A 27,794-nucleotide genomic window follows, 5' to 3' on the forward strand; every position below is an offset into this window, starting at 1 on the left:
ATGTAATAAGGTGCTGAGATGACCAGTAAGATTCCTAAAATGTATTCCATCCTCCCTCCAGAATTTGAGACACCTTGATATACATAGTACTAAGGTTTACTTGGTAATGCCCAAAGTGATTTACTGAATTTACAGTATATAAACTTTAATCCTCCTCATAAAGTTTTCCTTGGCAAACTAGCCAAAACCTATGTTTATTCTAAGAAATAATACCTTATAAACAATCTAGTCTAGGGCTTGCTTGGGATAAATACTTAGAAAATCAGGGGCACCTGGGTGGCTCAGTTGGTTGAACGTCCGACTCTTGATTTTGGCTCAGGTCATGATCCCAGGATCATGGGATAGACCCCTGAGTCAAGCTCTGTGCTGAGCATGGAACCTGCTTAAGATTCTCTTTCTGCCCATCTCCCCAGCATGTGCGCTCTAAAAAAAAAAAAAATAAATAATAATTAGGAGCCATATAGCAGCAGGGCTAAGAGTACAATGGAAATAAGGCCTGGAATCAGAGATGACTGGAAATACTTGGCCACTTACCATGTGACCTTGGGAAAATTACAAAATGCCTGTTTCTCATCTGCATCACCTATAAAACAGGGTGATAACAATACATCTCAGAGTCACTATGGGGATTACATAATTTATAGAGTGCCTGATACAATGCCTAACAGCAATCAGAAAAATTTAGCTATTTTTAATATAGCTATTAGTAATCCATTTGGAATGTCTTAAATTTAAATCTTGCCTGAATTCAAAGACCTCAAAGAACTTGGACCCTAGATTTCCTATTTTTTTAAAAAAAGACCATTAAAAGTATAGCTTATATTCCACTCTGATGAACCAGATCCTCTCTTCTGGGTAATGGTCTCTTCCACCAAATTTCCCTCAAGATGCTTGTGCATTGGCTTATTTTGTTGTCTACAGTCAACTTTTCAGTGGTGTTCTTGAGTTTCAAAGAGCAGAATCATGAACAACACTTAAAAACCCTGGGAAGGTCGGTCATAAGGCAAAGAGCTGACCACACCAAAGTTATTCCGAGGAACTGAGTTCCCATGCCAATAACAGGGCTCAGTGGACACCAGAGGAAATGAAACTAATAAAAACCACCATCAGCTAAATGATTATCAGTACCAAGGGGAAGTCTCATCCAGGTATCAGAATGTGACAACCTACTTAAGAAACAAGGACATGACATCTTAGTGGCTTAAGGAACATGTGTTAAGAGGTTGGAGATAGGGATGGAAAACAAAAGCTACATGAACACATGTGCACACCTAGATGAGTTTTTGCATTTACAGAGGTCAAGCAAGAGAGTAGGCAGGGTAATGGTGAGAATACAAGTTAACAGCAAAAATGCACCTACTTAAGATGTCTTATTTACATAAATCTTTTCAAGATTCTTGCATCGGAATACACTTTAATCTTTTATTTTACCACTTGAAGATAAAGGATAAAGCCATTAAACTACACAACATAAAATGGAGGTCATATCCCATAAACCAGTACCTACTCAAACTCATGGAAGTGAGGAAAATCAAAATCAAGGTTGTGCTAAGGAATTTCACTTGATTCTAAAAATCAAGTCTATGTGACATTGGTTTGATGCAACAAAACCTTTATTAGATTTATCAGATTCCCCTTTTTAAAGAAAAACCCAAGAGATGATCAAGCACAAATGATCACTTCATGCATTTTATTGATAGTCTATATTTTAAATCTGCAGTATGACATCTTACATAGGGAAAAAGCTTCTTCCTAAAAGATAACTATTAATAATCAAACCAGCTGTAATATGACTGACCTTTCAAGGTCTTGTTTTGCATTAAACAAGTTATTTTTTAGCAGGTGTAAAGCACTGTACAAAAAAAAAAAGGAAACTGGGTACATTCTCAAAATTTAATACAGGGCTTCCCAACCAGGAGTCTTCTGGATAGATATTGGAGAAGGGTGTTTCGTTCAGATTTAAAATTGAAAGAAAATGAGAAACCAGATAAAGCAAGCCAACCAAATTCACTTCACTTTGTGCTCCTTTCTGCTTTTTTGAAAATCTCTCCCAGAGGTCAGGAAGCCCTGGTATAACAATCACTTTAGTCTTTACAGAACATACATTTATGTGCTTCATGTTCAAAGACATAAAGGCAGCTTTTGTTACTATTCCCCCTCCAAATCCCTTCAGGTTCTTTTGGCTTCAGAAAGCTTTCTAAGACTGCTGCCCAGTTAGTTCTTTATATATGAATCCAAGTAAACATCTATACCAAAGCAGCTCTTCATGGGAGAAGATAAAACAGGCACAGATACATAACCAGGCCAACTGCATACCTACTCAACCTGATACCTGATCACATGGCCCTATATCTTTAAAAGCAGCACCAGGGACAAATGGAGCTAACAAGAGGTAAAATCCAAACATCTGACAGTTCAAACACAAATTAATCAGTTCAAAGAATGTTAGCAGAGGGCCACTAAATAGAGTTTAAGGCTGGGCAGCTGGTTCAACCATACATTGGTATTGGAATAAATCTGCAAGATGAGGAACTGAGAGGAACCCTGAAATAACCAGGCACAGTGTTATGGTGGGGTTCACTTTCATTGCATGTATTTAAGGTATCATTCAATCCAAGTGACTATAAAGCAGCTTGTCGCTCTTTAGTAGTAAACAAATCCTAATCAAAACCAAATATCTCACTGTAATTGTATTTGAGAGTGTTGGAGAGTGTGTTCATTTGCTTCAAATTTGAATTAAAACACCTATATAGACATGGAAATCATCATGAAACTGATAAAAACTGTTGTTATCCCTTGAGAGTTCCAACACTTGAGTACCAGCTCTATCCTACACTGTTAAGTACAAAATGGAGTTACTAAAGCAAGTGAGATCACTCACCTATTGGGAATATTACAGTATTTTAGAAGTGTTCCAGTTAAGAACTCAATTTCAAGATGCTAAAAATTTTAAAGGGCAAGTACTTAACTCGTAGCTGTTTCTTAGTTGCTAATTAAAAATCCAATTTAAAAATAAGTGAAACACTCATTCCTCGGACCTTGCACCTTTAACTTTCCAAATGAAGCATGTTATTTTTGATTTACGTCTTCAAGTGTTTTTCAAAAGTGTACAATTTACCAGTTAACTCATTGAATTACAACACTGTTATTGAATATTAAACATAGTGAACAATTATACTATAGATAAGGGGGGGGGGGAAACAACGCCTAACACTTTCATATGTGCCTTATCCACCTCTTGCATCACTAAGGTACAGAATACTTTAGAAAATAGCAATCAACAGTCTCATAAGAAAAGAAAAAAGTGCCCTGCAAACATGGCTTCTGTGTACTTAATATTGACCATACATTTGATAGGGAAGCCAGTAAAGTAAAACTTAAAAACTCAAGGAAGATTATATTTTTTGTTCACAAAAGAACAAAGGAGAATAAAAAGGGGTGGAGGGGAATACCCTCCGTTTTTAAAAGGAAAGTATCGACAACCACCACAAGGTGCCACTGTATTCTAGCAAGCTGTAAAAATGGCCTCGTAAGAGTCATTTTGCAACATTAACCTCCCTATCGCATGGGTATTTTGGGAAATGACTGAAAGTCACGACTGATGCTTGACCCGTTTCAGGTCATAGACACTTGAGAAGCAGGTGGTTAAATAAAAAAGCATATTGAGTGATAACCCTTCATAAATACAATTTGAGACACTGACACTAGGAGAGAACACTTGGCACAGAAAGGACATGTTTTCCCAAAGGAAAAAAAATTACTTGAGGTAACACTTATAGCTAAGCAGTTTCCTAATCTTAAAGTTTGGATAAACTCAACAATCATGTTTATAGAGATTGTATGTGTGTGTACATTACACACACACACACACACACACACACACACACACACACACACACAATCCTGGTACTAAACTTTTTTTGTTAACTTTACAATTATTTCCTATACTCCCAACACTAATGTGAACACTTCTCTCAATCTCCACCTCCATTAACCATTAACACCACTGAGGTGTAACTAATGTGTTCTTTTTAGAGCAAATATTCCAAATTAACAATATGGCTCATCTTCTAGTGTTGCTATAGATAAAGTCTGCACACTTCAAAACCTAACTTGCTCAATTTTGGTTTTAGTAATAATAAATCTCAACCTTGTCAGCTGCTTGGAGTTAAACAACATAACACCTCAAACACTTCATACCAGTAAGTGAATTTTTAAAAATATCTGAAATACTCAAGAAAACTCAGTTTTTAGTATTCTTCCCTATGCTCTGAACGTTATTTCCCAACATTGTTTTTTCTTGTTCCTATTACTGCATGAAGTTCAAACTAGGTCTTCAACACAGAACCTTTTGTAATAAAGAAAAAGTGCAAAGATACAAAATGAAATGTAGTCTTTAGCAAGAAAATGTTCCCTCAAGAGAACAGGTGTTTTGGATGCTGGTGGGGAAAAAAGACTCTTGTTCTCCATTGTACATCTGACACCTACAAATGACCTTGTCTTCCAAGGTCCACAACACCAGTAAGTATAGTCATGGGCCTTGTAAAAAAAAAAAAAAAGTAGCAAATTTCACTAAAATATTTGTATCCATTCTACACAATCCAATGGAAATTAATGAGTGCTACTGAAAAAGGTGTCCACATGCACATGTCCAATATGTGCATTCTACCGAAGGCTAAAAACTTAAAATCCTATTTCCAGTGTTTATGAATAGCTTCAATATCTACATTCATAACCAGCATTCTGCATGAGTTACCTCTTACCTTAATATGTCACAAATGAGTAATACATCTTGGGAGGTTAGGGAGGTACCTGTTGTCAATAACTTTTATGCTTAGAATGTGCTGTAGTTGTTTTTAAACTATTTAAAATAAACACCCTTATAATGGGACATTTCAAACCAAGAGGAAAATGGGTTTGTTTTTAGCCAATTGGGACTACCCTGCCGATCTGAAAACTGTAGATTACACCCTTGGGAAAGGAGACAAGGAGGCTCACAAATATAAAGGAATCCTGACTTTTACATGGACATTTTTTTTAAAAAGATAAAATGTATTACATAAGCGCCATAAACAGTGAAATCTGCTTATATTAAAAAAAATAAGTGAAGCTTTGTTTGGACATTATTTCCTTGCAAGAGCAGTACATATCCTTAGTAAACAACTACCATATTTACAAGTTAATTACCTTGATACTTAGGTAGGATTGAAAGCTGGAGGAAAATATAAAAGAATGAGCTTTGAAATAACCTTTACAGACAGGTTGATAACAGATAAGGTAGCCAGATAATTCCTGAAGCAGACTTGTTTATTTTGTAGAGTATCTGACTATGCGTGGATAGTTGTCACTTTAAAGACCAAGGATGCATTCAATTCCTCTTTGGGTCCACTATCTTTTCCCAGATAAACAAACAAGTCCTCCACAGTCAGATTAATCCTAACCAAAACTGGCCTCAAAAGAGAAATTTGGCAAGAGTACTGGGGTTTTTCATAAACCTAATCTTATTACTAAGGAAACAACACAAAAACACATGTGCCATTGATTTTGAGTTGGCAGCCTCATCTTCAAATATGAGCAGTACAATGAAAAATTTGAATTTCAAATAACCCAACTTTCAACAAAGGACAAATATCCCTTAATTCTTCAATTGGTCTTTAAATATGAGATGTTAAGTGTGTGTTAGATAGTAATGAAATATTAACAAGTGTGGCCTGGTACCTTAAATGACAAATCTCGAAAATAATGCAAATTGGAGACTTTCTTACAGAGTACACACCTCTGTACCAACTTTAATTCTTATGCTAAAAGTGGTTTATAGTCTCTTTCCTCCACCTTTTTCTTTTTTTGAGGAGCAGACTTGTAGAAACATCAATGTAAACTTGTGCTAGGTGGTAGTGGTTTGTTTTCTTTAAACCAAAACTCTACCAAAGTTGTTAAATCTATTTCATCAGCTCAATTAGAATACTGTGTCAAGGATCTCACCATGTGAAACCAGTTCACATCTGTATGGTTACTGTCTTCATAAAAATTTTAAATTCTTCAGAGCAGTTTTCTTTACTCCTCCTATCTTTCATTTCCTGCCTAAATCCAAGTTAAAGTACAAAATTTCCATTGGTTATCTTCAACGCAGTTCAATTCTACACTCCGTCCTTTCCTCTGCATGTCACAGTAGCTGTTCACATACATTATAAATACTATAGATATGTTCTGCTCTTGACATCTACACACTTACAAAAGCAGCTTTGTACTTTGTTTGGTGTGTTTTTTACTATGTTGGCTCACAAAAAGCAGTTTTTTTCATTTCTAAGCATGGTACTTTACAATTTTTAATGCATTAATACAACAGTGCATTGGAAAAGTACTGAGCCTCTACAAAATAGCTTTACATTTTTAAACAAATGAATGTGATTTTTTCACTTACACAAGCATAGGCTTTTTTTAATATTTCCACAAGATAAATATCTCAATTAAACTATAAGCTCACTCTACAGTGTGCCACAGTGATGGGCTTAGGAGACAGTTATACATTTAGAAGATCCTAACCTTAGTGTTATTTACACTGACGTCCAATATCACCTTATCTGAAAGGTGAACAAATGACATTCAGCATGTAGCTGAATTTGTGCCAACTAATAACTGGGAATGGCAAAGCTTTAAGCAATCACTTATTATACATGTACTGTAACTTAGTCTAAACTGGGAATTTCCTTTGTCCCTCTCTCCTATGGCATGGGAAACATTAAAGATCAAAGATCAATGAGAAACAGATAAAGAGTCATTGCTAAGGCTGATCTTTTAAGATAACAAAGGAAAAACTGATAAATGTAGATGATGAATCACCAGTAATAGCAATTACTGGTACTGAAATCAGATTTTTATGTCCTAAAACATTGCTTTTTAAATATTTCCTTTTATTCTGGAACAGAAATTGGAAAAAGGACAATGATGCATTCAGAAAGCAATGACTCAATTCAGGTTGCTACTTTACATTTAAGCACCACCCAAAAAGTGGGCATAAAGTAAGTGATTCCTGTTTGCCCATCACTATACCAGCTACATAGCTGAGAGTTCAGACCTTAATTACACAACACTTTCTCTGTTACCAGAAGCTAAGACTGCTCTGCGACAAATAGGACAAGTAGAATTCTCAGATAACCAGCGATCGATGCAGTGGACATGGTACTCATGGGAACAAGGTAGTTTACGAAGTTTGTTGCCTTCTGTATATTCTGTAATGCAAACACTACAGGTTTTTAATGCATCGTTTTCACCAAAACTTCTCATTGCCAAGTTGTCAATCTGTTCTTTGGTGAGTCCTCTAGGTTGGTCATCATCATCCTCATTTAAGAGGAAAAACTGAGCCAGACTAAGGAAGGGCAAAGAGCCACTTTCATCAAATGTTACTGGGGCCCTGTGTCGACCCTCTCGCCTGGCACCTGATGAGCCTGATGATGAGCTTCCTTCATTACTGCCTTCAAACACCTCTGAGCTAGTCTCTGAACTTTCACCACTGGAACTGGAACTAGGACTGGAACTAGAACTGGAACTAGAACTGGAACTAGAACTGGAACTGGAACCAGAACTGCTACTACCACCAGAACCCCCTCTTCCATTCCGTGACTCTGCCCTTTCCACATTTCGACTCGAGACTGAGCCACTAGGCTCTGAATCACTATCACTATACATAAAGTAGCTTAACTCACCAAAACCTGTCATTATCTGCCTTAACATGGTCTGAATTGCAACAGATGTAGTCTCACTTAAACCAGTATTTAAGATTCTACGAATCGGAATTCTGATGGTACTGACATAGGTTCTCACACCTGCCCGTTCGGAACGTGAAAACGTACGCCTAAAACCTCCTCGTTCACTTTCATAAGTGACAGTGTTGTTTGGCGTCTGAGACCTTGACCGAGTTCTGCTAGCTATGCTATCTCTCTGCCGATACTCTCCAGGACGAACTCTTCTTACTTGAAGATCAAGGACTATGGTTGGAGGTCTCTGTCCTGATCCTGTAGATTCACCACTGCTGGTTGTGTCTGAAGAACCTGCTCCTTGTGAAGCATTTCTGGTTCCTGAAGCTGCAAAAAGACCTCTACTTAGCAAGTCAGGTCCACTTATTTGTTGTCTCAATGTCACATGGTGCCGGGTTCTAGAACTTCCCTCAGTCTCATTTACCAAAGGATGCTCAAAAGTCTGAGATGAGATACTATGATGAGATCTTCGTGGAATTTCACTCATTGGATGCAGAGGCGACCTACTTCGTTCAGCTCTTGCTCGGGTTCTCCGATGGTCTGGGCTCCTGCTTCTTGCCCTTCTCTGACCTCTGGTAGGTGCAACTTCTCCCGTTAATGCTTCAGTTGAATTTCGTTCTGATCTGGAAGGCCTTGCAGATGTTGATTCAGATCGTGGATTTTCCACTTGCCTTTGGCTGTTGTTGTCTGTATTTTCTCCACCAGAACGTCTTGCAGATGGCTCATTTTCATTCTCTGGATTTTGGCTCCCATTATTTCGGTTAACATTGATCTCTAAACTGAATCTGAAATCACCACTGTTTGGATTAGTCCGGCTCACTGCTCTCCAAGATTGGTTTCCTCTTTGCCCACTTCTTGTTGTATTTCCAGTTTGTCTGACAGAGTTAAGCCAGTCTATTATAGAGTCACCATTAGACACATCATCTGAAGAGTCTCCACCTGTTTTTAAAAAAGGGAGGGGTGAGGGAGAAAAAGGAACTACTAAAATTAGGACAATCATATAATAATGCTCTGAAACTCTGCGTTAGAGAAAAAAGAAAGATTCCCAATGGATGTCACATTTACAGATATTTGTAAGCTATACTGTATAGATTTGCAAAGTAAAGACAGGAATGTTTTAATTTCGTTTCAAAAGAACAAGCTAATCCTAGAGAAATTTAGAGAATGTTTTTTTAAGGGAATCTGTAGGAAGTCTATTTTCAATACTTCATATACAGAAGACATTTTTTCAGTCCACTGTCAAAACACTAATGTAATCAAATAAGACAAATGCCAGTTAAGGTACAAGGCTACTGCTTTAGTGCAAAGTACATTTCTCTCAAATTTTCATTACTTTACAATATTTCTTCTAGGATCCTGACTTAAATGCTTTTGATATATAGGTCTTTTAAAACACAAGACTGCTGTAGCCGTTGCAAAAATATAAATGGGGTTTACTAGTTTAAAAGTATTGAGTACTTTTTCATATTACCAAGAGCTTAAATTAACATGAAACTAGAGATCAGAACAAATGAATAGTCTGAATCTGGCATAGTACATGTAATGGCATGCTCAAGAACAAAACTGTTATCATAGCCTCTTATGTTAGATAGCCAAATTCCCCACAATCCTATTTAAAACATAAAAGCAGGATTTCTCAACACTGGCACTATTTCCATTTTGAGCCAGATAATTCTTTGTTCTGGGGGCTGTGTTGTTGTGAATTTTAGGATGTAAAGATGTTTAGAAGCATCCCTGGCCTCTACCCACTAGCTACTAGTAGAAATCCCCAGCTTGTTATGACATCCAAAAAACGTCTCCAGATATTGCCAATGTCCCCTGGGGGGCAGCGGGGGGTGGGGGTGGGAATTATAACCTGTTGATAGCTACTAGGTTAGAGAATATAGCCATTTCTTTCTGCTGGTGGAAAACTCACATGTTTATAAGGAAAAAATAATTCAGTAGGAAGGAAAAAAATTCAATGGAGGTAAAAAAAATCAAGAAAAAATATCACATTATTTAAATGTGGCTTATTTAAAGCCATTTCTCACTGTCTCAATTAATACAAACAACCCAAAGGTGAAGCAGAAAAAAAACACGCTGACATTCTCACCAAATATCAAGAAAATGCCAGTTCTCTTTTTATTAACAATTACTTAGCACTAAATTAATTTGTTCCATTTCTCGGTAATCTCTCGCTGACATTTACTGAAGTTCCTTATCTATTTCATCCTCTACCCACCCTCCAAAGCAAAATATACCTCTATTTTCATCTGAGTTTTGTGGTGGTGGACCCTCTTTAATTTGTTGTAGTCTTCTCAGCAACTCTTCCTCAGTACTTTCACCTGAAAATAGTTTAAAAATGTTTGCCAAATTACGAAAACTGAGATGAAAACCAAGGAGTAGGAACCTGGGTATGGGAGCATGACATTAAAACTTATATAAGTTTCTTTCCAGTTTACTAAATGCTTTGGCATATAACAGCTCATTCTTTAAAACTGTAACTCTGGGAAGCAGACATTATTATCTGCATTTTAAAACAAGGAAACTGAGACTAAGTGAGAGACTGATGTATCAATAAATGGCAGGGCCAGAATACCAACTTAGGCATTCTAATTCAAGTCTGGTTCTGTTGGCTCAAAACACACTCCTTCTCATAAGAGGCATGCTAACTAACACCTTACCTTTTAAAATTTAAACAATAACTCAAAAGTTAGTAGAATTAAATAGAGGGGCGCCTGGGTGGCTCAGTCGGTTAAGCGTCCGTCTTTGGCTCAGGTCACGATCTCGTAGTTCTTGAGTACGAGCCCCACAATGGGCTCTGTGCTGACAGCTCGCAGCCTGGAGCCTGCTTCTAATTCTGTGTCTCCCTTTCTCTCTGCCCCTCCCCTGCTTGCACTCTTTCTCTCAAAAATAAAAACATTTAAAAAAATTTTAAAAAGAATTAAATAGATATGAGGAGGACTAGAGATAATGAGTTTTAATTAGGATCAAATGGGACCTAATTGGGCAAAAGAGAATAACCAAGCACAAAGTTCTGAATTAACAATTTTACCCAAGGCCAGCTTTGGAGGATTATGATTAGAATATAATCTGGGAATCAGAGATGACAAAAAAGGAAGTCTGTCTTAGGAACTAACATTCCCATTAGCTCTTCCACACTCAGATTTATGTCTTGTAGGTTAAATAAAGCTAACTAAAAACAAAAATATTGTTCAGTTCCCAGTCTTTTCAATTCAGCTTGCTATAAATTCATAATATAATTCATAATTAAAAGATGTGATAGAGGTTAATTCCAAATATAAGTGAACAGAATTAGGCAATAAGTACAGCAATAAATGTCATTCTGTATCCCTTGTATTAAAATCACACTTCATGGGGCACCTGGGTGGCTCAGTCGGTTAAGGGTCTGACTTTGGCTCAGGTCATGATGTCACAGCTCGTGAGTTCGAGCCCCACATTAGGCTCTGTGCTGACAGCTCAGAGCATGAAGCCTGCTTTCAATTCTCTCCCACTTGCACTTTGTCTCTCTCAAAAATAAACAAACATTAAAAAAATTTTAAAAATCATACTTCATAATGGCTGCAGAAACAGATTTTTATAATAAGACTTTTTTTTTGAAAAGACCAGAAATCTTCACACATCGCATACCTGGGGTGCCTAGCAAATTGTTATCTCTCATAAGTCTATAATCTTCTTCACTCAGGTTATTTACAAATTGATAGAAAGCTTCTTCCCGATCCAATCGGTCCATCTGACTTCTGCGCTGTGCTGCAGACTGATCACCACTTCCTTTATCGTTAGAATCTGAGCTTTCCATCTTGATGAACAAGTGGAAAATTATCTACAAGGAGAAAGGAGATCAATCTTGAAAACAAAAGTTACCATGTGTTCTGCAGAACACTTTAAATTATGTGAAAATCCAGAATGCAGGTCAAGATGTGAATTTTCAGACATCATATGAATAAAATTTCATCAAAGAAAAACTCCCAAAAAGGACTGTTATACTAGGAAAAAAGTAGGTCAGGAGTAAGCAAACTATGAAAACCAGCCCTGGCGCCTATTTTTTTCCTTGAGATCAAAGAATGACTTTTTTTTACACTTTTAAAGACTGTTTTTACAAAAGGGAGATAATGTTTTGTGATACACAAAAAGTATATGCAATTCAAATTTCAGTGTTCATCAAGTTTCATTGGAATACAGTCATATACATTCATTTACATATTGTTTGTGGCTGCTTTTGTGCTGTAATGGCAGAGCTGAGTAGAGATGAGCGACCGGATGTGACACTCTCATCACTTTGCATTGGTGATGATCTGTACCTTATAAACTGTAGTGATGTAACCTGACAGAATTTCAAGTGTCATACATATCACCAGAACTATGACATTTTAAAAAATTACCAGTTCATACTTATCATGTCAAATGAAGTAAAAGTGCACTTTGTCAACCTCAAAAGCATAGTGGAATATGGATTTTGTTGTGAGATGGAAAAGACTGAGTTTATTATGCAATGGCACTCTTTAACTGTGCTAAAATAAAATACACGTTCATACTATCAGACTAAGCAACCATCACGATATTCCCAATTCACAGAAGAGCTACAGTCCAAAAAATTGGAAATTTAAAAAGAACACTCTCATCACAAAATATTTTCTCACAATAAAAAATGAAGCTTCAACCAAAGTAAGTTTCCAAGTGGTTTGTTGGCTAAATCAAGAAAAGCTGTTTATAATGGGGAGTTAATTAAACTGTGCTTCATTGCAGAAGCTAAAGAAATGTGTCAGAGAAAATAAACCTGTTTAAGATGATTAGCTTTATTTTGTTTTTTATTTTTTAATGTTTATTTATTTTTGAGAGCATGCACGTGAGTGGGGGAGGGGCAGAGAAAGAGGGGACACAGAATCCAAAGCAGGCTCCAGGCTCTGAGTGGTCAGCACAGAGCCTGATGTGGGGCTCAAACTCACCAACTCTGAGATCATGATCTGAGCCGAAGTTGGACGCTTAACTGACTGAGCCACCCAGGCGCCCCAAGATGATTGGATTTTTGTGAGAGTAGCTGCTCAAAAATTCAAGGATATTGGGATATGTCATAATCAATTGAAAAATGAGACAGCAAATGATTCTGAGTGAGTTTTCTTGGCTCTTGATGAGTCGACAAATGTAATTGATACTATTCAGTTGTTTATTCAAGGAGTCAAGTATTGATTACTCAAGAAGTTTGAAGTAACTACAGAAGTAGCCACTATGAATAGTCTGCATGGAGCAACTACAGGTGATCGTATTTTTTTTAAGTTTATTTTATTTTGAGAGAGAAAGAGCATGTGCACAAGTGGGGGAGGGGCAGAGAGGAGGAGAGACAGAATCCCAAGTAGGCTCCACAGCATCAACGCAGAGCCCGATGCAGGGCTCAAATTCACTAACCCATGAGATCATGACCTGAGCTGTGATCAAGAGTCAGAGGCTTAACTGACTGTGCCACCGAGGTGCCCCAACTATTTCAAAAAAGTTGAGAAAACATTAATTGAGCACAGCTTAAAGTGAAATCTGCTAAGATGTGTTACAACTGAAATGGTGGTAAATATATATGTACAGCAGCTAAAGACAAGTTGGACAAATTTATAAAGCTTGTGAAAATGTAAGGTATTTAAAGTTTATGGTTATTCATTATATTATTCATCAGCAGGTAGTTTGCAGAAACTATGTGAATCTAACGTATTACTGAACCAGTATTATTACCAGTGAACTTCATTACTGTGGACTTAAACATCACCAGTTCTCTTGAATTTTTGTCAGAAATAGAAGCTCAATTTCCTAACTTGCCCTACTCCTTGTTAATTTGATGGCTTAGCCTTGGTAAAGTTATAGCGTAATTCATTGTATGCAAGTCCAAGACTGAATTTTTTTTCTGAATGAGAAGAACCACCTTCAATCACTATTACCAAATGATGAATGGCTTGAGAAATTAGCTATTGCTGTAGACTTCCTAATGTGTTTTAATGAATTCAACCTAAAATTACAAGGCAGAACAGCACTTATATGCAAAACTTATAATGCAGTAAGATCATTTCAACAACTAACACTGGAGTCACAATGTTAAGCTGCTTTACACATGCTATCAAAGAAACAACAGTTCCATTCCCCTACAAATTTGTAACAGATTTATTTTCTGAGCACAAATTACAGTTCCGGAAGCATTTTTTGGACCTCATTGCAAGTACAAAGAAAATTTCCTTATTTCAAAATCCTTTTAACTGCATCTGAGGAGCTTCCACCTAACCTTCAACTGAAAGTGGTAATTCTGCTGTGTAATGATATGCTGAAAAGTAAATATCAAATAAATTCTATAAATGCCTTCTGTAAGGGATAAATATGCTTCATTAAAATTCTATGCTTGTGTACTGATTAGATAGCAACACAGGCATACTGTGTTTTATTGAACTTCACAGATACTTTTTTTTTTTAATAAATTGAAAGGTTTCTGGCAATCCTGAGTGGAGCAAGTCTATTGGTGCTAATTTTTCTAGCAGCATTAGCTCAGTTTGTGTCTCTGTCTCACATTTTGGTGATTCTTGCAATATTTCAAACTTTTCATTATTATTACATTTGCTGTGGTGATCTGTAATCTTTGATGTTCTAATTGTTTTGGGATGCCATGCACCATGCCCATGTAAGATAGCAAACTAAACGGATAAATGTGTGTGTTCTAACTGCTCCAACCACCTGTTCCCCATCTCTCCCCCTTTTCCTGGGCTTCCCTATTCCCTGAGACACAATACTGAAATTAGGCCAATTAATTAAACCCTACAATGACCTCTATGTATACAAATGAAAGGAAGAATCACACATCTCTCACTTTAAATCAAAAGCTAGCAAAATGATTAAGCTTAGTGAGGAAGGCATGTCAAAAGCCACAATAAGCCAAAAGCTAGCCCTCTTGTGCCAAATAGCCAAATTGTGGATGCAAAGGAAGAGTTCTTGAAGGAAACTAAAAGTGCTATTCCAGTGAATGCACGAATGATAAGAAAGGGTAACAGCCTTATTGCTGGTATGGAAAGTTTCAGTGGTCTGGATAGAAGATCAAACCAGCCCCAATATTATTCCCTCAAGCCAAAGTCTAATCAAGAATAAGGCCCTAAAACTTTTCATTCTATGAAGGCTGAGAGAGGTAAGGAAGCTGCATGAGAAAAGTTTGAAAGGTAGTTCATGAGGTTTCTTAATATAAAACTGCAAGGTGAAGCAGCAAATGCTGATGTAGAAGCTGCAGCAACATCAAGGAGGCAAGACCCCCTCTCCGCCAGCAAAAAGATTACGACTCACTGAAACGCTCAGATGATGGATAGCATTTTTAAGCAACAAAGCATTTGAAATTAAGGTATGCACATCATTTTTCAGACATAATGCTGTTTATTGCAAACTTAACTGACTACACTGTAAATATAACCTTTATATGCACTGGGAAACCAAAAAATTCATTTGACTTGGTTTATTTGCTTTGTTATATTTGTGATATTTGCTTTGTTATGTTAGTCTGGAATTGAACCTGCAGTATCTCCTAGGTTTTCTTGTACCTGTATGTGTGAAAAGACATTTTCAAAAATTAAATAAGGAAAATCTCATTTAAAGTCAGTAACACTAGATGAACATCTGCAAATAATTTTGATAAGTAATATGTTTAGCCCTGATTAAGCAAAATGTCCCTCCAAAAAAGAATGCCACTCTTCCCGTTATCAGACCCATATTACAGAATACTACTCCATTATTATTATATTTTGAGTTTTACCAAGAAAAACTTTGTGGAAATTTGGGCTTCTCTTCTTTTTATATAAATAACTACGAAATATGCTCAATTTTGCTTTTTGATCAGCAAAGCCAAAAAACACATTACTACCTGGCTTTTCGACCACTTTCAATTAACCACTCTAATGAAAAACAACAGTAGTAAGTAAGCAATCTAAAATAAGACTCCAAACAAACAAAAAAAAGTCATCCTCTAGCTTTTTTCCTTCTAACACCAGATTGACCTTAAGTTCACACTGAAAATATAAAAGTTAATTCCACAAAAATATGAAAACCTGACTTGTGGAAGAGGTAATCTATATCAGTACTAAGATTCAATCCCAAATACAATACATGAAATATCTGGATATTCACAATTCAGTACTAAAGAGAAAAATAAAACCAAACTCTCTTTCAGATAATAATAATAATAATAAAAGAAGAAGCTTCTCTACCTGTCTGGTTTTTATAACTTTAAAGTTTAAGACTGGAAATCAACAGCTTAAAGTCATATAGGCCAGGAAATGGAAAACAAACAAACAAAAAAAAAGGAAGTCAAAATTTTCCATATGTAGCTAAGGAACACAATTTGGTGTTGGTAATAGTTAAGCAGCTAACTTAAAAAAATACAGGAAAGCACAAAGGAAAAAGACGCTTCAGCCATAACTCTTCAAACCAAAGAAAACCACCAGCGATATTTGTTAATGTACTTAAGCACCTAATATTCTGAAAGTTAACATGAAAGTTAGGACAAAGTCCACTTGTGGAGGATCAGTAAATAGTTCTAAAAATAATTTATAAAAAAAAAGTATAACTCAGTATGGTTGAAAGGCTTTTAAAACATAAATCTTCAAAGACAAAAATGTCTGGTAAGTTCTGACATTTGAAGGATATGAACCAAAGATAACAGAAAACTCACATACCAAGGACTGTTCTAAGAATGTCACAAAGTCTTAAGAACAGCATCAGGGAGGTTAAAGCCCATATGGAACAGAAACTTGCAAAAATATGGAAGATTTTTAAAATGGCTTTGAAAAACGGAATCTGAAACAAGAAAGGGGTCTTATACTGAGTGGTGGGGGAGTCGGTATATTAACAGAGGACGGAAGGTAGAGGCACTCAACTTCTGTTTTGTTCCTATTTTATTCAACAAGGAGAACCACCTTCCAACTGGAAGCAGTGGAAAAAACAAACTTCTCAAAGAGAGAATCAAGAGATTGAACTGCAAAACTTCTAATGATGATCTCTGAGAAATCACAGAGAATAGGAGAGATGATAAAAAACACTAGATTTAGAAATAATCTAACCTTCAAATAAAAAGTGAAGTCTATAAACTGTAGCACAGCAAAATCTGACCAGAAACCTAGAGGGAAATTCTGGAATAGACTATCAGATATATTGCAAACATGGAGAAGAAAAATATGTTTACCAGCAGTGGGGTTCACTGCCAAATTAACCTTATTTGCTTTCCATAGGGATGGTTCTCAACCTTAGCTTGTACATTAGAATCACCTGGGAAGCTTTCTCTGGGGTTGGCCAGATATCAATATTTTAAAAATTCCACAGGTAATTCTATTGAACAGTTAGGTTTGAGAACCTCTTTAATAGGAATATCAGAATTACACTACTGACTAGTCTGGGTTGATTTCTGTACAGAGTCTGAGAAGGTTTTACATCCTTATTTATCATCATGGAGAAATGTAGCCTAGATTAGCGCTTCTCAAACTTCAGCATACAAACAGATCACCTGGAAATCCTGTTACAATACAGATTCTGATTCAGTGGATTTGGGGTGGGGCCGGAGAACCTGCATTTTAAATAAGCCTCCAAGTGCTGCTGCTGCTGATCCTAGAATCACAGTCTGAGTAGCAAAGAGCTTGATGACAATACAGCTTAACAGATTCACAGAATACAGCTTAATAGATTCACCCTCAAAGGTTACAGAGCAATGTTAACCTGCAAAGAATCCTGTCTTCAGTATTTAAATAAGAACCATGTCAAAGACATGCCAACCAAATCTAACCAATTCAGAGTTGGGAGTTAGTAATGAAGATGTATGTATATGATAAGTAATATTTTGAATTTTCAGTGGCTTGTGAGGATGAGCTGAAATCAACGAAAGTGATGGTATATGTGCTACCCTGAACACTTTATGAAGGATTATCAAATTAAAATAACCTATACGAAGAGTACAGAGTAGGGAGGAAACCTACTCATGTGAAAAGAGCAGTTCACATGAAGACCTCAAGTTTTCAGTTAACAAAAAGCTCAATAAAAAACCTGTTTGACCTAGGTAAGAAACCTAAGATAGTCTCATACTGCGTTCATAGACCACAGTGTTCAAATAAAAGTGGTAACAGACCCAAGGCAACCTGTTGTTCAGATCTAGAATGACCAAAATGACAAGTCAGGGAACACCATAAAGAAAATGGCTGAATTACCCAGAGAAGACGTGCATGAAGACAAAACTAAAAACGGGCATGATTTACATTTTCAAATATTTAGAGTTATAACATGAAAGGGAGAACCACAGAATCAAACTAGGGCTAACAGCTGAAGAACTATGGGAGCAGATATTTCTTTCTTTTGATACAATGGTCTAACAATGAAACTATTCTAAAGTGGAGATGTAACCAGCCTCTTGAAGCAAGCAAACTACCCATTCTCTCAACATATTCAAGCAGAATTCTGGTGGATATTAAGAGGAGATTGCTTACTAGGGAGGAATTTGAACAGACGGACTTCAAAAGACCCTTTGGATTAACATGTCATTAAGGATGGGGAAGTCTCTTAGTTTTCTATTCTGGGCTTAGGGTCCTATTAAGCTACGTATTCCACTGCCACAATTTTGTTACAACACTTTGATAAGACAAATCCACTTAAGTTGCTGCATCCCTGCCCTGCAACATACCTTGTACTTTACTACCTTCACACTTCCACTAACACTGTTCCCTCAGCCGCTTCTTAGTCTCTCCCCATTTCACTCACCCTTTAAGATGAAATGAAATGAAATCTTACCTCCTGAGAAACTATTACTATCTCAGCTAGCAATTTTTTCATCCATTGCTGCACACAGTGTTTGTGCCACTAGAGTGGCACTTCATGCCTTACGTGGTCTTTTATAGTTTTGAAATATTCTTCATAATCTTACTTACCCAACATAACCAAAATACCATTTCAACATGTTATCACTATAAAAAATTAGTGAGATGTTTCACATTCTTTTTGTTAATACCAAGTGTTTGAAATCTGGTATTTTGCATTCACAGCACATCTCAAGCTGGATACTAAATTTTCAATGGTTAAAGTAAAATGCAGTCCTACCAAAACAATGAAGTTATGTTTAATGAGAAAATATTTTACGCTGCTTCAGTTTTAATTTAACTTAGTTAAAATTAAAGAAAATTAAAAGTTCAGTAATACAGTTACACCAGTGACATTTCGAGTGTCAGGTAGCCACATGTGCTTAGTGGCTACCACACTGGACAGTGCAATTTGAAAGAATTTGCTTGTAAGGTAGAGAAATCCCACATATGCAACGAATTTCAAAGTGTTCCCAATATATTGTTCGTGCTCTACACACCCACTATTTATACATTCTCTTTATGTTTTTCTAAAATAAAATAGTAATGTTAATATTCTACCAATATACATGGAATAGAGAATTCTTTCCTATGTTCACCAATCATCAAGATTTCATTCTTGACCTTTTTAGAATTTCTATCATTTCCTACATGGAAACTAGAGTCAAAACATTACACCTCTATTGAAAACCCTACTGACACTGTGATTTTAGGGACTGTTGAATCCTAAACAGCTCTTTCCTGGTAAGCTTAGAGGTTAGTTTATTCCATGCAAGAATCTTTATCTTGGTTTAATTTTATCTTTAAATTTAACACTTTAACAATGGGACACACTCACAAAGCAACACATGATCATCCAAATTACTCTTACTTCCATAATCATATCCTGCTCTCCTTTTCCCTCCTCCCAATATACACCAGAGAAAATCAAGGAAAATAATTTCCCCACATGACATCCCTTGTAATACACTTATTTTTATTTCAAAACTGCGACCAAACCAGCAAGGCTTCATTAAACAGAACACACAATGTTTTTGCTAAGGTATAGGTGTCCACTGAAGGAGAAGTTTATTTCTTGTAGTTGATTAGGGGACAGGGAAAGAAAACTCTGACTTCTTTCCCTACTTTTGCCTTCTTTCTGACTTACTCTGCATTTCCCCTAGGCTGGGCATGGGGTTCAAGGGATTTCAGCACTGACAAGACACTTCTACACTTTAGGGACATTTAATGGGTGAGTTATGACCGTTACACCTGCAGAGTTCCCCTGGACAAGAGGTAATTACATTCTGGAGAAAAAAGGAAATCCTGAATATAAGCAATGCTCTCAAATGCCTTGTAAAATGATCTTACACACACACACACACACACACACACACACACACACACACACACCCATGAACCTGGTCTTATTTTAAGCAGTCCCTTTGTTACCCAAGCGGAATAAAGTGAAAAAATATAGTAAATCTAAACCACAGGTTCAGACCCTGGTAGATGTAACATTACCACTCGTAAGTGAAAATGAACATTTTAAAGGTTAAAGCACACTAAAGATGCCAGACACCACAATTCAAATGATCAAATACAGATCTCTCTCCATTTTGGTGTCAAATTTTAATGAAGAATTATGTTGCCAAAATGGGTCTCTAGATTCTACTCTATGGTGAACACTGTGGTACACTTCCAGTTTAACTAGTAAGAGGAAAGAAGAATCCTCCCACACTCTTGGGCTCCTTCTATCAACATAAAAGAGAACATCTTAAATCTATTTAGTTACCTTACTCTCAGTTACAATATTCATGTGCATAAGTCAGAAATTTTGGAGTAAATATATGATTAGCATCACCCACTTTTAAACTTAAATATTTTTTTTGAAAAGCTTACCAATAAAATAATTTAAGAGAATATGTAATTGTTAAGTCACTTAGGTCTCTCCCTTATTATAAGCAATACCCACTACCATGTATTGACACAACCCTTTCACTTATATTTCACTTAATCCTCACAACAATCCTATGAAGTAGGAATAATCACCTCTATTTTACAGATAACAGGTATAGAGTGAGAAAGTGATTTACCAAATGCCATGTAGCTGGTAAGTGGAAAGAGTCAGTAATTAAATACAAGTCTCCTAATTCCAAATCCAGTCAAGTTTTCACTACATGAACTGACTCCCAATAATTTTGCAAAACTATATACTTTAAAACACATTCCTTCAATCCCAACAGGCATGTCTGAAGTATTCAACCTCACTATGAGCTTTTTATACCATGTTCACTCTTGGTATGAAAACTTCCAAAGCAACAAAACACCTTTTATAAGCAGTATGAAGCAAGTAGGACTTATTTTTAAGTAAGTCAACTTTTAGTACTTTTGTTTTAAAAACAAAAAATAGCATATTTTATTAACCTTATTTCTTCCAGAGTACCGTGTGCCAATATATCCAAATCCATTCCTGGAAATGAGCAGCCAAATTATAAATTTTGCCCAGTCATTTCAAAAACTATTTGTTTGGTCAATGAATGTTTGACTGTGTCAGGTAAATTCAATTCCAGGAAAGAAAAGCCAGCAAGAAAACTAAACCTGAGGTTTATTCTGTAATTAGAGAATTTAAAGCAGATTTTATTCACCTTGAGTATTTTAAAGCACTGTCTTAGTGATTTCCATTTTTTATATATTAATACAAGTATGCAGATCACTATGTTTCTGACCACTGTTAAAAGTTTTTCATTTAATTTTCCTATGTTCTCCAATCTTTAAAGAATGTAATTTTCTTATGTCAGGGTGAAAAGTCACTTAAAACATATTGTTCATACTAATGGGTCACTCCTGGTGCTAAATACATACATATTATATTCAATAGATATACTGCATCACAGTACCCAATGAAGGAGACTTAAGGCACCAAAAATACTGTTAAACAAAAGACTTTACAAAACTGAATCCTGAAATCCAAATGCTTGTGTGAATATCAGTTTAAAAAGAAGCCACATCTATTAAGTCTGTGAGATATAATCTCTTCTTAAAAACAAAAAGGTACAGTGGGAGGGAGTAATCAAGGTAACCTAATATCAACTAACTACCAGAGCACCTTGAGCATTTCATCTTTTGTGTTCATACAAGCTCCAGACTCAATAGTGTTCTAAAGCAGAACATGCCAATTAAAAAAAATCATAGTATCAACATAAAAATGTGTCATACTGAAAAAGAACAAGCATCATTCTGTTTGCAACAGAGCTTAATTAAGAACCTCAGAAATAAATGAAAAGTAATGACATGCAATCCTCATCAATAAAGAAAATAGCTCAATAATACCATCACCAAAATGAAAAATATTTAACGCAGTTTTTTTTTAAAAGTTAAATCACAAAGAACCACTGAATTTGAAGTCAGGATATAAAGTACTATTGTATATGTAGTCACCAAAAGTATTGAGAATTTACATATACAGAATGTTTAATTAAAATTTTATAGCATTTGTAATAGACAAAAGATGATTAACAATCAAACAGCTTTTTTATTCTATCAGTGGAAGGGTGGAATTCAGTTCTGTGAAAAGGAGAAAGTAGGAGATAGTGGGTTCTAGTCTCAGCTGTAATATTAACCAGTTATGTTAATTTGGCCAATTCACTTAACCTCTTGTGCCTCAGGATCTTCATCAATATTAAGAGAGCTGGATTAAAACCATCCATAAGGTACCTGCCAGTTCTATGAATCTGTGACTATGAATAAAATATAACCCAGGTCACATTACAGTAATAAGTCAGAAAAATAAGGCTTAAGAAACAACATGAGTAACTAGGCTATCAGCCTAAAACGCTGTGCTTTTCTCCCTACCACTTCACTCAGGCACTTCTATCTCCTTTTTGTGACTATCTTACTTTTTTCAACAGAAATATAAAGCACCCCTCTTTGAAAAACAGGACAGGATTGATGTTTCACTGCCTTTACCTAATGCATGATACCTGTCATCACCCACACAATTTGTTGATTATTTCCAATACTGGCCTATCAGAGGATGCTACCAAGGACTCTACCACTATTGATACTATTATAGCAATACAAGATTACAAAATATTATCTGCATGGCAATGTTACTTTAGCCTCATTTATATTCTTTTATCTTTACCACTTGAAAAGGACAGCAGGAAAAAAAAAGGATTCAGAAGTGTCCCTCATGGGTCTAAATCTCTTGGCAGGAAGTCTACTGACGTGCAGCTCACAAACAGTTCTATTACAACCCTCTACAACAGTTAAATTGAAAGAGTATTAATAAGAATGCCAACAAATCAGAGGACAGAGATCAAACCAAATGCTGCCAGTTCACAGGAACAAGTTAGTTAATAAACCATCATGATGACATTTCTATTCACTCAAGTACTTTAGACAGTAAATTTAATCTTCGATTACTCATTCCATGTTATTATTGAGCTACATCACTAAATTGGAATTTGGTCTTACCCACACAAACTCAATTCTGCCTCATTATCCCCAACAAGTCAAAAAATGACTCAAAACACCAAAATGTTCATGTGTTCATAAAAAAGTAATGTAAAATCATTGACTATTGACAGTTTTGGTGTTAATCGATAACTATCTTTAAGAACTATCTTTAAGATACTATCTTTAAAAACCTAAGTTTTACATCTAACTTTTTAAAAAGTGAAGAAAGTTTTTAAAATTAAAAATCCCTTGACCAAAAAAGAAAATATTATGTACACAAATGACGGTTATATCATTTGAGGGAAACAATTTTGTGTTACCGAATGAAACATGCTGACAACTGTGCTTCCTGAACCAGTGTTCCGACATAGAAATGATGACCATAGTGACCATATATCCCCAGTTTATCCAGAAGAGTAGCAATCTACACCTGTTGTCCCACAGTGATTATTAATATGGCCCTCTTTCACTCTCAAAACTGTTCCAGCTTGGATAAATTAATATAGTCAGTCACCTTGGATATAATTGACACTAATGGGTAATTTGGCCAGTAAGAAAATTAAAATTATAATTAAGAGTTAACTTCCTTCTCCCTACAGCTTTTAATTAAGTGGAGAGTGAGAGGAAAGAGACCATTTTTCATTATAAAGTTAAAAACACCCAACACAAATACCCCCCTCCCAACAAAGTATCATGTTCATCACCATGCAAATGTTATAATGGCAGCCCAAGCTGGAGTCATGAAATCATTGCAAAAGGTGCACAAATTGATATACACACCACAAACTGTCTATAGATATTTGTCTCACACATATATAGGCACTAATGGACAAAAATCTTGGGTCAGAAAATCTACAACAAAAAGATCAACTATATATTTCAGAAATAAAACCATAAGTTCATATATTCCTGAATTGTTCAAAATTGCCAATATTTTCATATTTAAAAAACATCTCAATTGATGACAGGAAAAATAAACTGATTATCTAGGAAATTTCCATTTTCAAGGTTGGGAGAAAATAATGAAGGAAAAAACAGACACAAGCATTACTGCCTTCTTATACTGGTTATCAAAATGTCAAGGGATTATATAAACGAATACTTTCTGAAGTCGATGGCCCATAAGGTTTTGGAAATCTTTGTGTTATACAGAGGTGTTAAGGAAGTAAACTTACAAAAGAAAAACATGTCCTACGCAGTGGCCCAAAATTCTAGCACCTCATCAATCTGGATTTGAGAGAGGACTTTTCACTTTCTAATTTGTTATCCACCCTATGGTAAATCAAGGGACAAGAGGCTGGTGAGTGATTTGCTCTATTTCAAAATCTACTAGGTCTATGGAAAAAGTAATACACACATTATAATTCCACAGATGCAGATGTCCCATCTGACCTACTATATTATTTAAGGCCTCACAACATCTTCACTAACCTGAAAGAACATATACAACCAGCCTAACATTTCCAGATCATTTCATTAAGCTATTTCTTAAAACCATTTCTGATTGTAAATTGTTATCAAATTATATCACAAGCAGTAATAGCTGAAACAGGAACCAGGACATAAAAAAAAGGGGAGAGGGTAATTGCTAAAAGTCTCACCTACTTCATAAAGCAGATTCCCTTTAAGTGGGAACAAAAGTTTTTGAAATGATCTAACCTATAGATTTCTTTTATAACAAGCTTTCATTTTCTTTCCATCTCCAAACTAATTAGAGAGCAATTAAGTCTAGAGGTATAAAAGTTTAGTGACTCCAGGTTCAAAGAGACCTGGGTTAAAATGGGGGCTCTACCATTTATTAGATATTTAATTGAGGACAAATTGCTTAACCTCTTTTCAGTTTCGATTACCTCTGTAAAATAGTTAATATCCTCATGAGGCTTTGCTCTGAGGATTACAAAGTCATGCATGTAAAAACACAGGACACAGAACATACACATTCAATGCAAATTAGTTATGAATTTAAGCTAATTCCATCCCAGTTTGCCTAGGGCAATCCAGGTTTGCACCTGTTGTCCAGGCGTAATTATTAATAATGTCCCTTTTGCTCCTAAAAGCAACCTGGCTAGGGCAATAAATTATGTGGTTACCCTAACAATGATGGTAATGAAAGGAGTTAATATCACAGTATCATATATCAATTAGGATTTTTTGGACCTTGAAGGAAAAAAGTTGACCACCACCCAAACCAATGTAAGATTATATTCCTGTAAGACACTCAACTGATGTTTCATTTAGTTATTCAATGAACATTGAAACACTATTTCTTTAGACCCATCCCATTCCAACAATGATTTAAGGCAGCAAATTTCTACTTTGTTCTTTCTGTTCTATATAGGTATTGGTAAATTTCAGATATTATTTTAAAAGAAGAAAATTCACAGACAAAACACTAGTGAGTTCTAGCTACTCAGACACACTACCCTTTGAATTCCCAATGAAAAACCCATTTTCATCATGAAGAATGCCCAGCACCAATAAACATATATCAAATGAGCCCATCCAATTACAGGGCCTGCAAAACAGAATAAATATTTTTAAACATGCATTCTACACATAAATCATCAGGAGACGCAACAAAAAATAAATTACCTGACTGTTATGACATAGTATTGTAATACAATAAACTGGATTTTAGTTTTCTTCACTCTCTGCTCTAGAAAAAAAAAGAATCCATTATTCTTCCTCTTTCATAAGATAGACATTTTCTTTGAAATAGACACATCCTAAAAAAAACCACATCCTATATATTTTAAGTTACCCCATAACCCAACCTAATTTAGTATTACTATTAGGATATTTGGGGAGATTGAGAAGGTCAGAGAAAACCAGCAATCTTGTGTTAGGTATAAGATTTCCTTTAAAGGCTGAAAGCCAATCTACCTTTTAATATAAGCTTGCTTAAAATAGGCCTTTCCTTAGACCAGTAATATTTTCAGATTCTGATGGTTACTTTCAAGTACTTATTTGGCACATTACAGGAGCCTATGGCAGAAACTAAAGTATGAAAGATCAGCAGGACATTTAGGCTAAAGAATGAAAATTGTTCAGTGTAACAGTCTCTTGAAATCATAGTTTAAAAAGTACTTGGATTGGTCTTCCTGGGTACTTTATTTTTATAATTTATAAAGCTGATTTTGGGGGGGGGGGCTATAATTGGGCTGCCTGGTCTCAAGTCATCCAGGACGGACATAATGTACCTGATGGGGGTGCTTGGGGTAATTTTGTCTTTAATCACGAAGAATCAAGTAAATGATTCTAGTATTAGAAACGACTAGTAGTACATTTATTTCTTCCTCCCTTCAATGATCCAAAGCGACAGCGGTTAATTCTGATTCAGGAAATGGGGGCTCCTTATTTGCAGCAAAAAATTACTGTTGGACCTTGCAAATGGTGGATGACAACCTCATATAAATGCTTCCTCTTGCCCCTAAACGAAAAGAATGACCTAAATAACAAGATTGCTAGACCTCAAATTCCCGGACTAACCTGTGGAATAAGTACAGGGAGACTGTCTAGGGAAGGAACGTGGCTGTCTCCTCCATCTTGAAATTAATCAGCATAAGGGAAAAAGGGACTGAGTATTCAGGAAGCAGAAGCCCAACCGGTTAATACTAGTTACTAAAGCTATGGCGTACGTGGCAGGTACCGCCCGCAGAAGCCGAGACCCTTAGGCTTTTCTTTTTGAGGGGGGAGGGGTTGGGTTGTTGCCGGATTGAAGGAAATTAAGTTGAAAATGTTTTGGCCCAATTCCCACCCTTACCCAGGGAAAACAACAAACACGCAACAGCTTTTCCCTGCCTTTTTGGGGGATTCTTGCAGTGGTATCTGGCAAAGACTATGCCAGGGTTATCGAGTAAGGGAGTAAACCAGTTGCCCCAGATCCTCAGGGAAGATGTCATCGTGGCCCCAGGGGGCGCCTAATTGATAGTGCCCAGCAGAAGGGCTCGAAGTGGGGTTCTGCAAATCCTGAGAAATCTAAAGGCCCAAGAGTTCCCTGCAACTGACTTAGAGCAGCCTGATTTTTTTCCCTTTTCCCAAGCCCAAGCCCGCCATGTAAAAGAGGGGTAAGGAAGCGAGGGAAGCCTCCAGAGAACCAAAGAGAAAAAACCCTAAGACGATCAAAGATTCTCATGCCGGAGGCCAACACTCATAAATCGCCTCCCCCAAATTCTTAAGATTGTAGAGGGCCTTGGCTTTAGCTTGCACCGCCACGGGGAGGAAGTACTACCCACCTCCTTCCCCTTCTTCAAGAGACTGTGACCATACGCCCAACTAAAATGGCAGCGGCGACTACGCCACGGAGCCCCCCGCAGCAATCAGCGCCTTGGGGTCCGGAGGCGGCGCTGAGCGTCCGCCACGACGCGACACTCAGGCCATTTTGAGAGAACGCGGCGGCCGCAGCTCCGCTGTCTTCCTCTCGCGCTCCATCCATTTCTCAAGAGGTTTCCCAAGGCTTCACTTACTCGGTTTTAGTGTCGGGTCCGACTCTGTCGGTTCGGCCGCCGCCGCCGAGGCTCCTGTGCACCTCCCCTGCCCCTGCTCTCAAGCCCGCCTCCGATGAGTCGCTGGTTGAGACCCGCCTCTAGCCCAGCGCCTGCTCCGAGACGTTGCTCAGGCAGCCATTATCTTCCCCATTGTTACCAAGCAGCGACAGGAAACGACTGCCCACAACAGGAAGTGATGATGCCGCGTTCAGGCCCCGCAGCCCCACTCCTAGTCTATTAGCCAATCCCAGGCGATTCCTCGAAAAGGCTCG

The 27,794-nt window shown here is 36.7% G+C and overlaps 1 protein-coding gene across 2 annotated transcripts; it reads right to left on the reverse strand.

The window, feature by feature from the left end:
* Positions 1 to 1,673: 1,673 nt before the first annotated feature.
* RLIM (ring finger protein, LIM domain interacting) lies at positions 1,674 to 27,794 on the reverse strand. 2 transcript variants are annotated; one of them, XM_045473051.1, is made up of 5 exons: positions 27,502 to 27,708; positions 25,628 to 25,691; positions 11,385 to 11,577; positions 9,995 to 10,078; positions 1,674 to 8,693 (listed from the first exon to the last, which is right to left on the reverse strand). In XM_045473051.1, exons 3-5 carry the CDS (start codon positions 11,551 to 11,553, stop codon positions 7,081 to 7,083), a joined length of 1,866 nt encoding a protein of 621 aa, XP_045329007.1. In that variant the 5' UTR covers positions 11,554 to 11,577; positions 25,628 to 25,691; positions 27,502 to 27,708; the 3' UTR covers positions 1,674 to 7,080. The 2 variants fall into 2 exon arrangements, with proteins under 2 accessions (XP_045329007.1, XP_045329006.1); XM_045473050.1 differs by lacking the exon at positions 25,628 to 25,691 and having other exon boundaries at positions 27,502 to 27,794.

The sequence above is a fragment of the Leopardus geoffroyi genome, chromosome X (genome assembly GCF_018350155.1).
Source record: "Leopardus geoffroyi isolate Oge1 chromosome X, O.geoffroyi_Oge1_pat1.0, whole genome shotgun sequence".
Taxonomy (NCBI): domain Eukaryota; kingdom Metazoa; phylum Chordata; class Mammalia; order Carnivora; family Felidae; genus Leopardus; species Leopardus geoffroyi.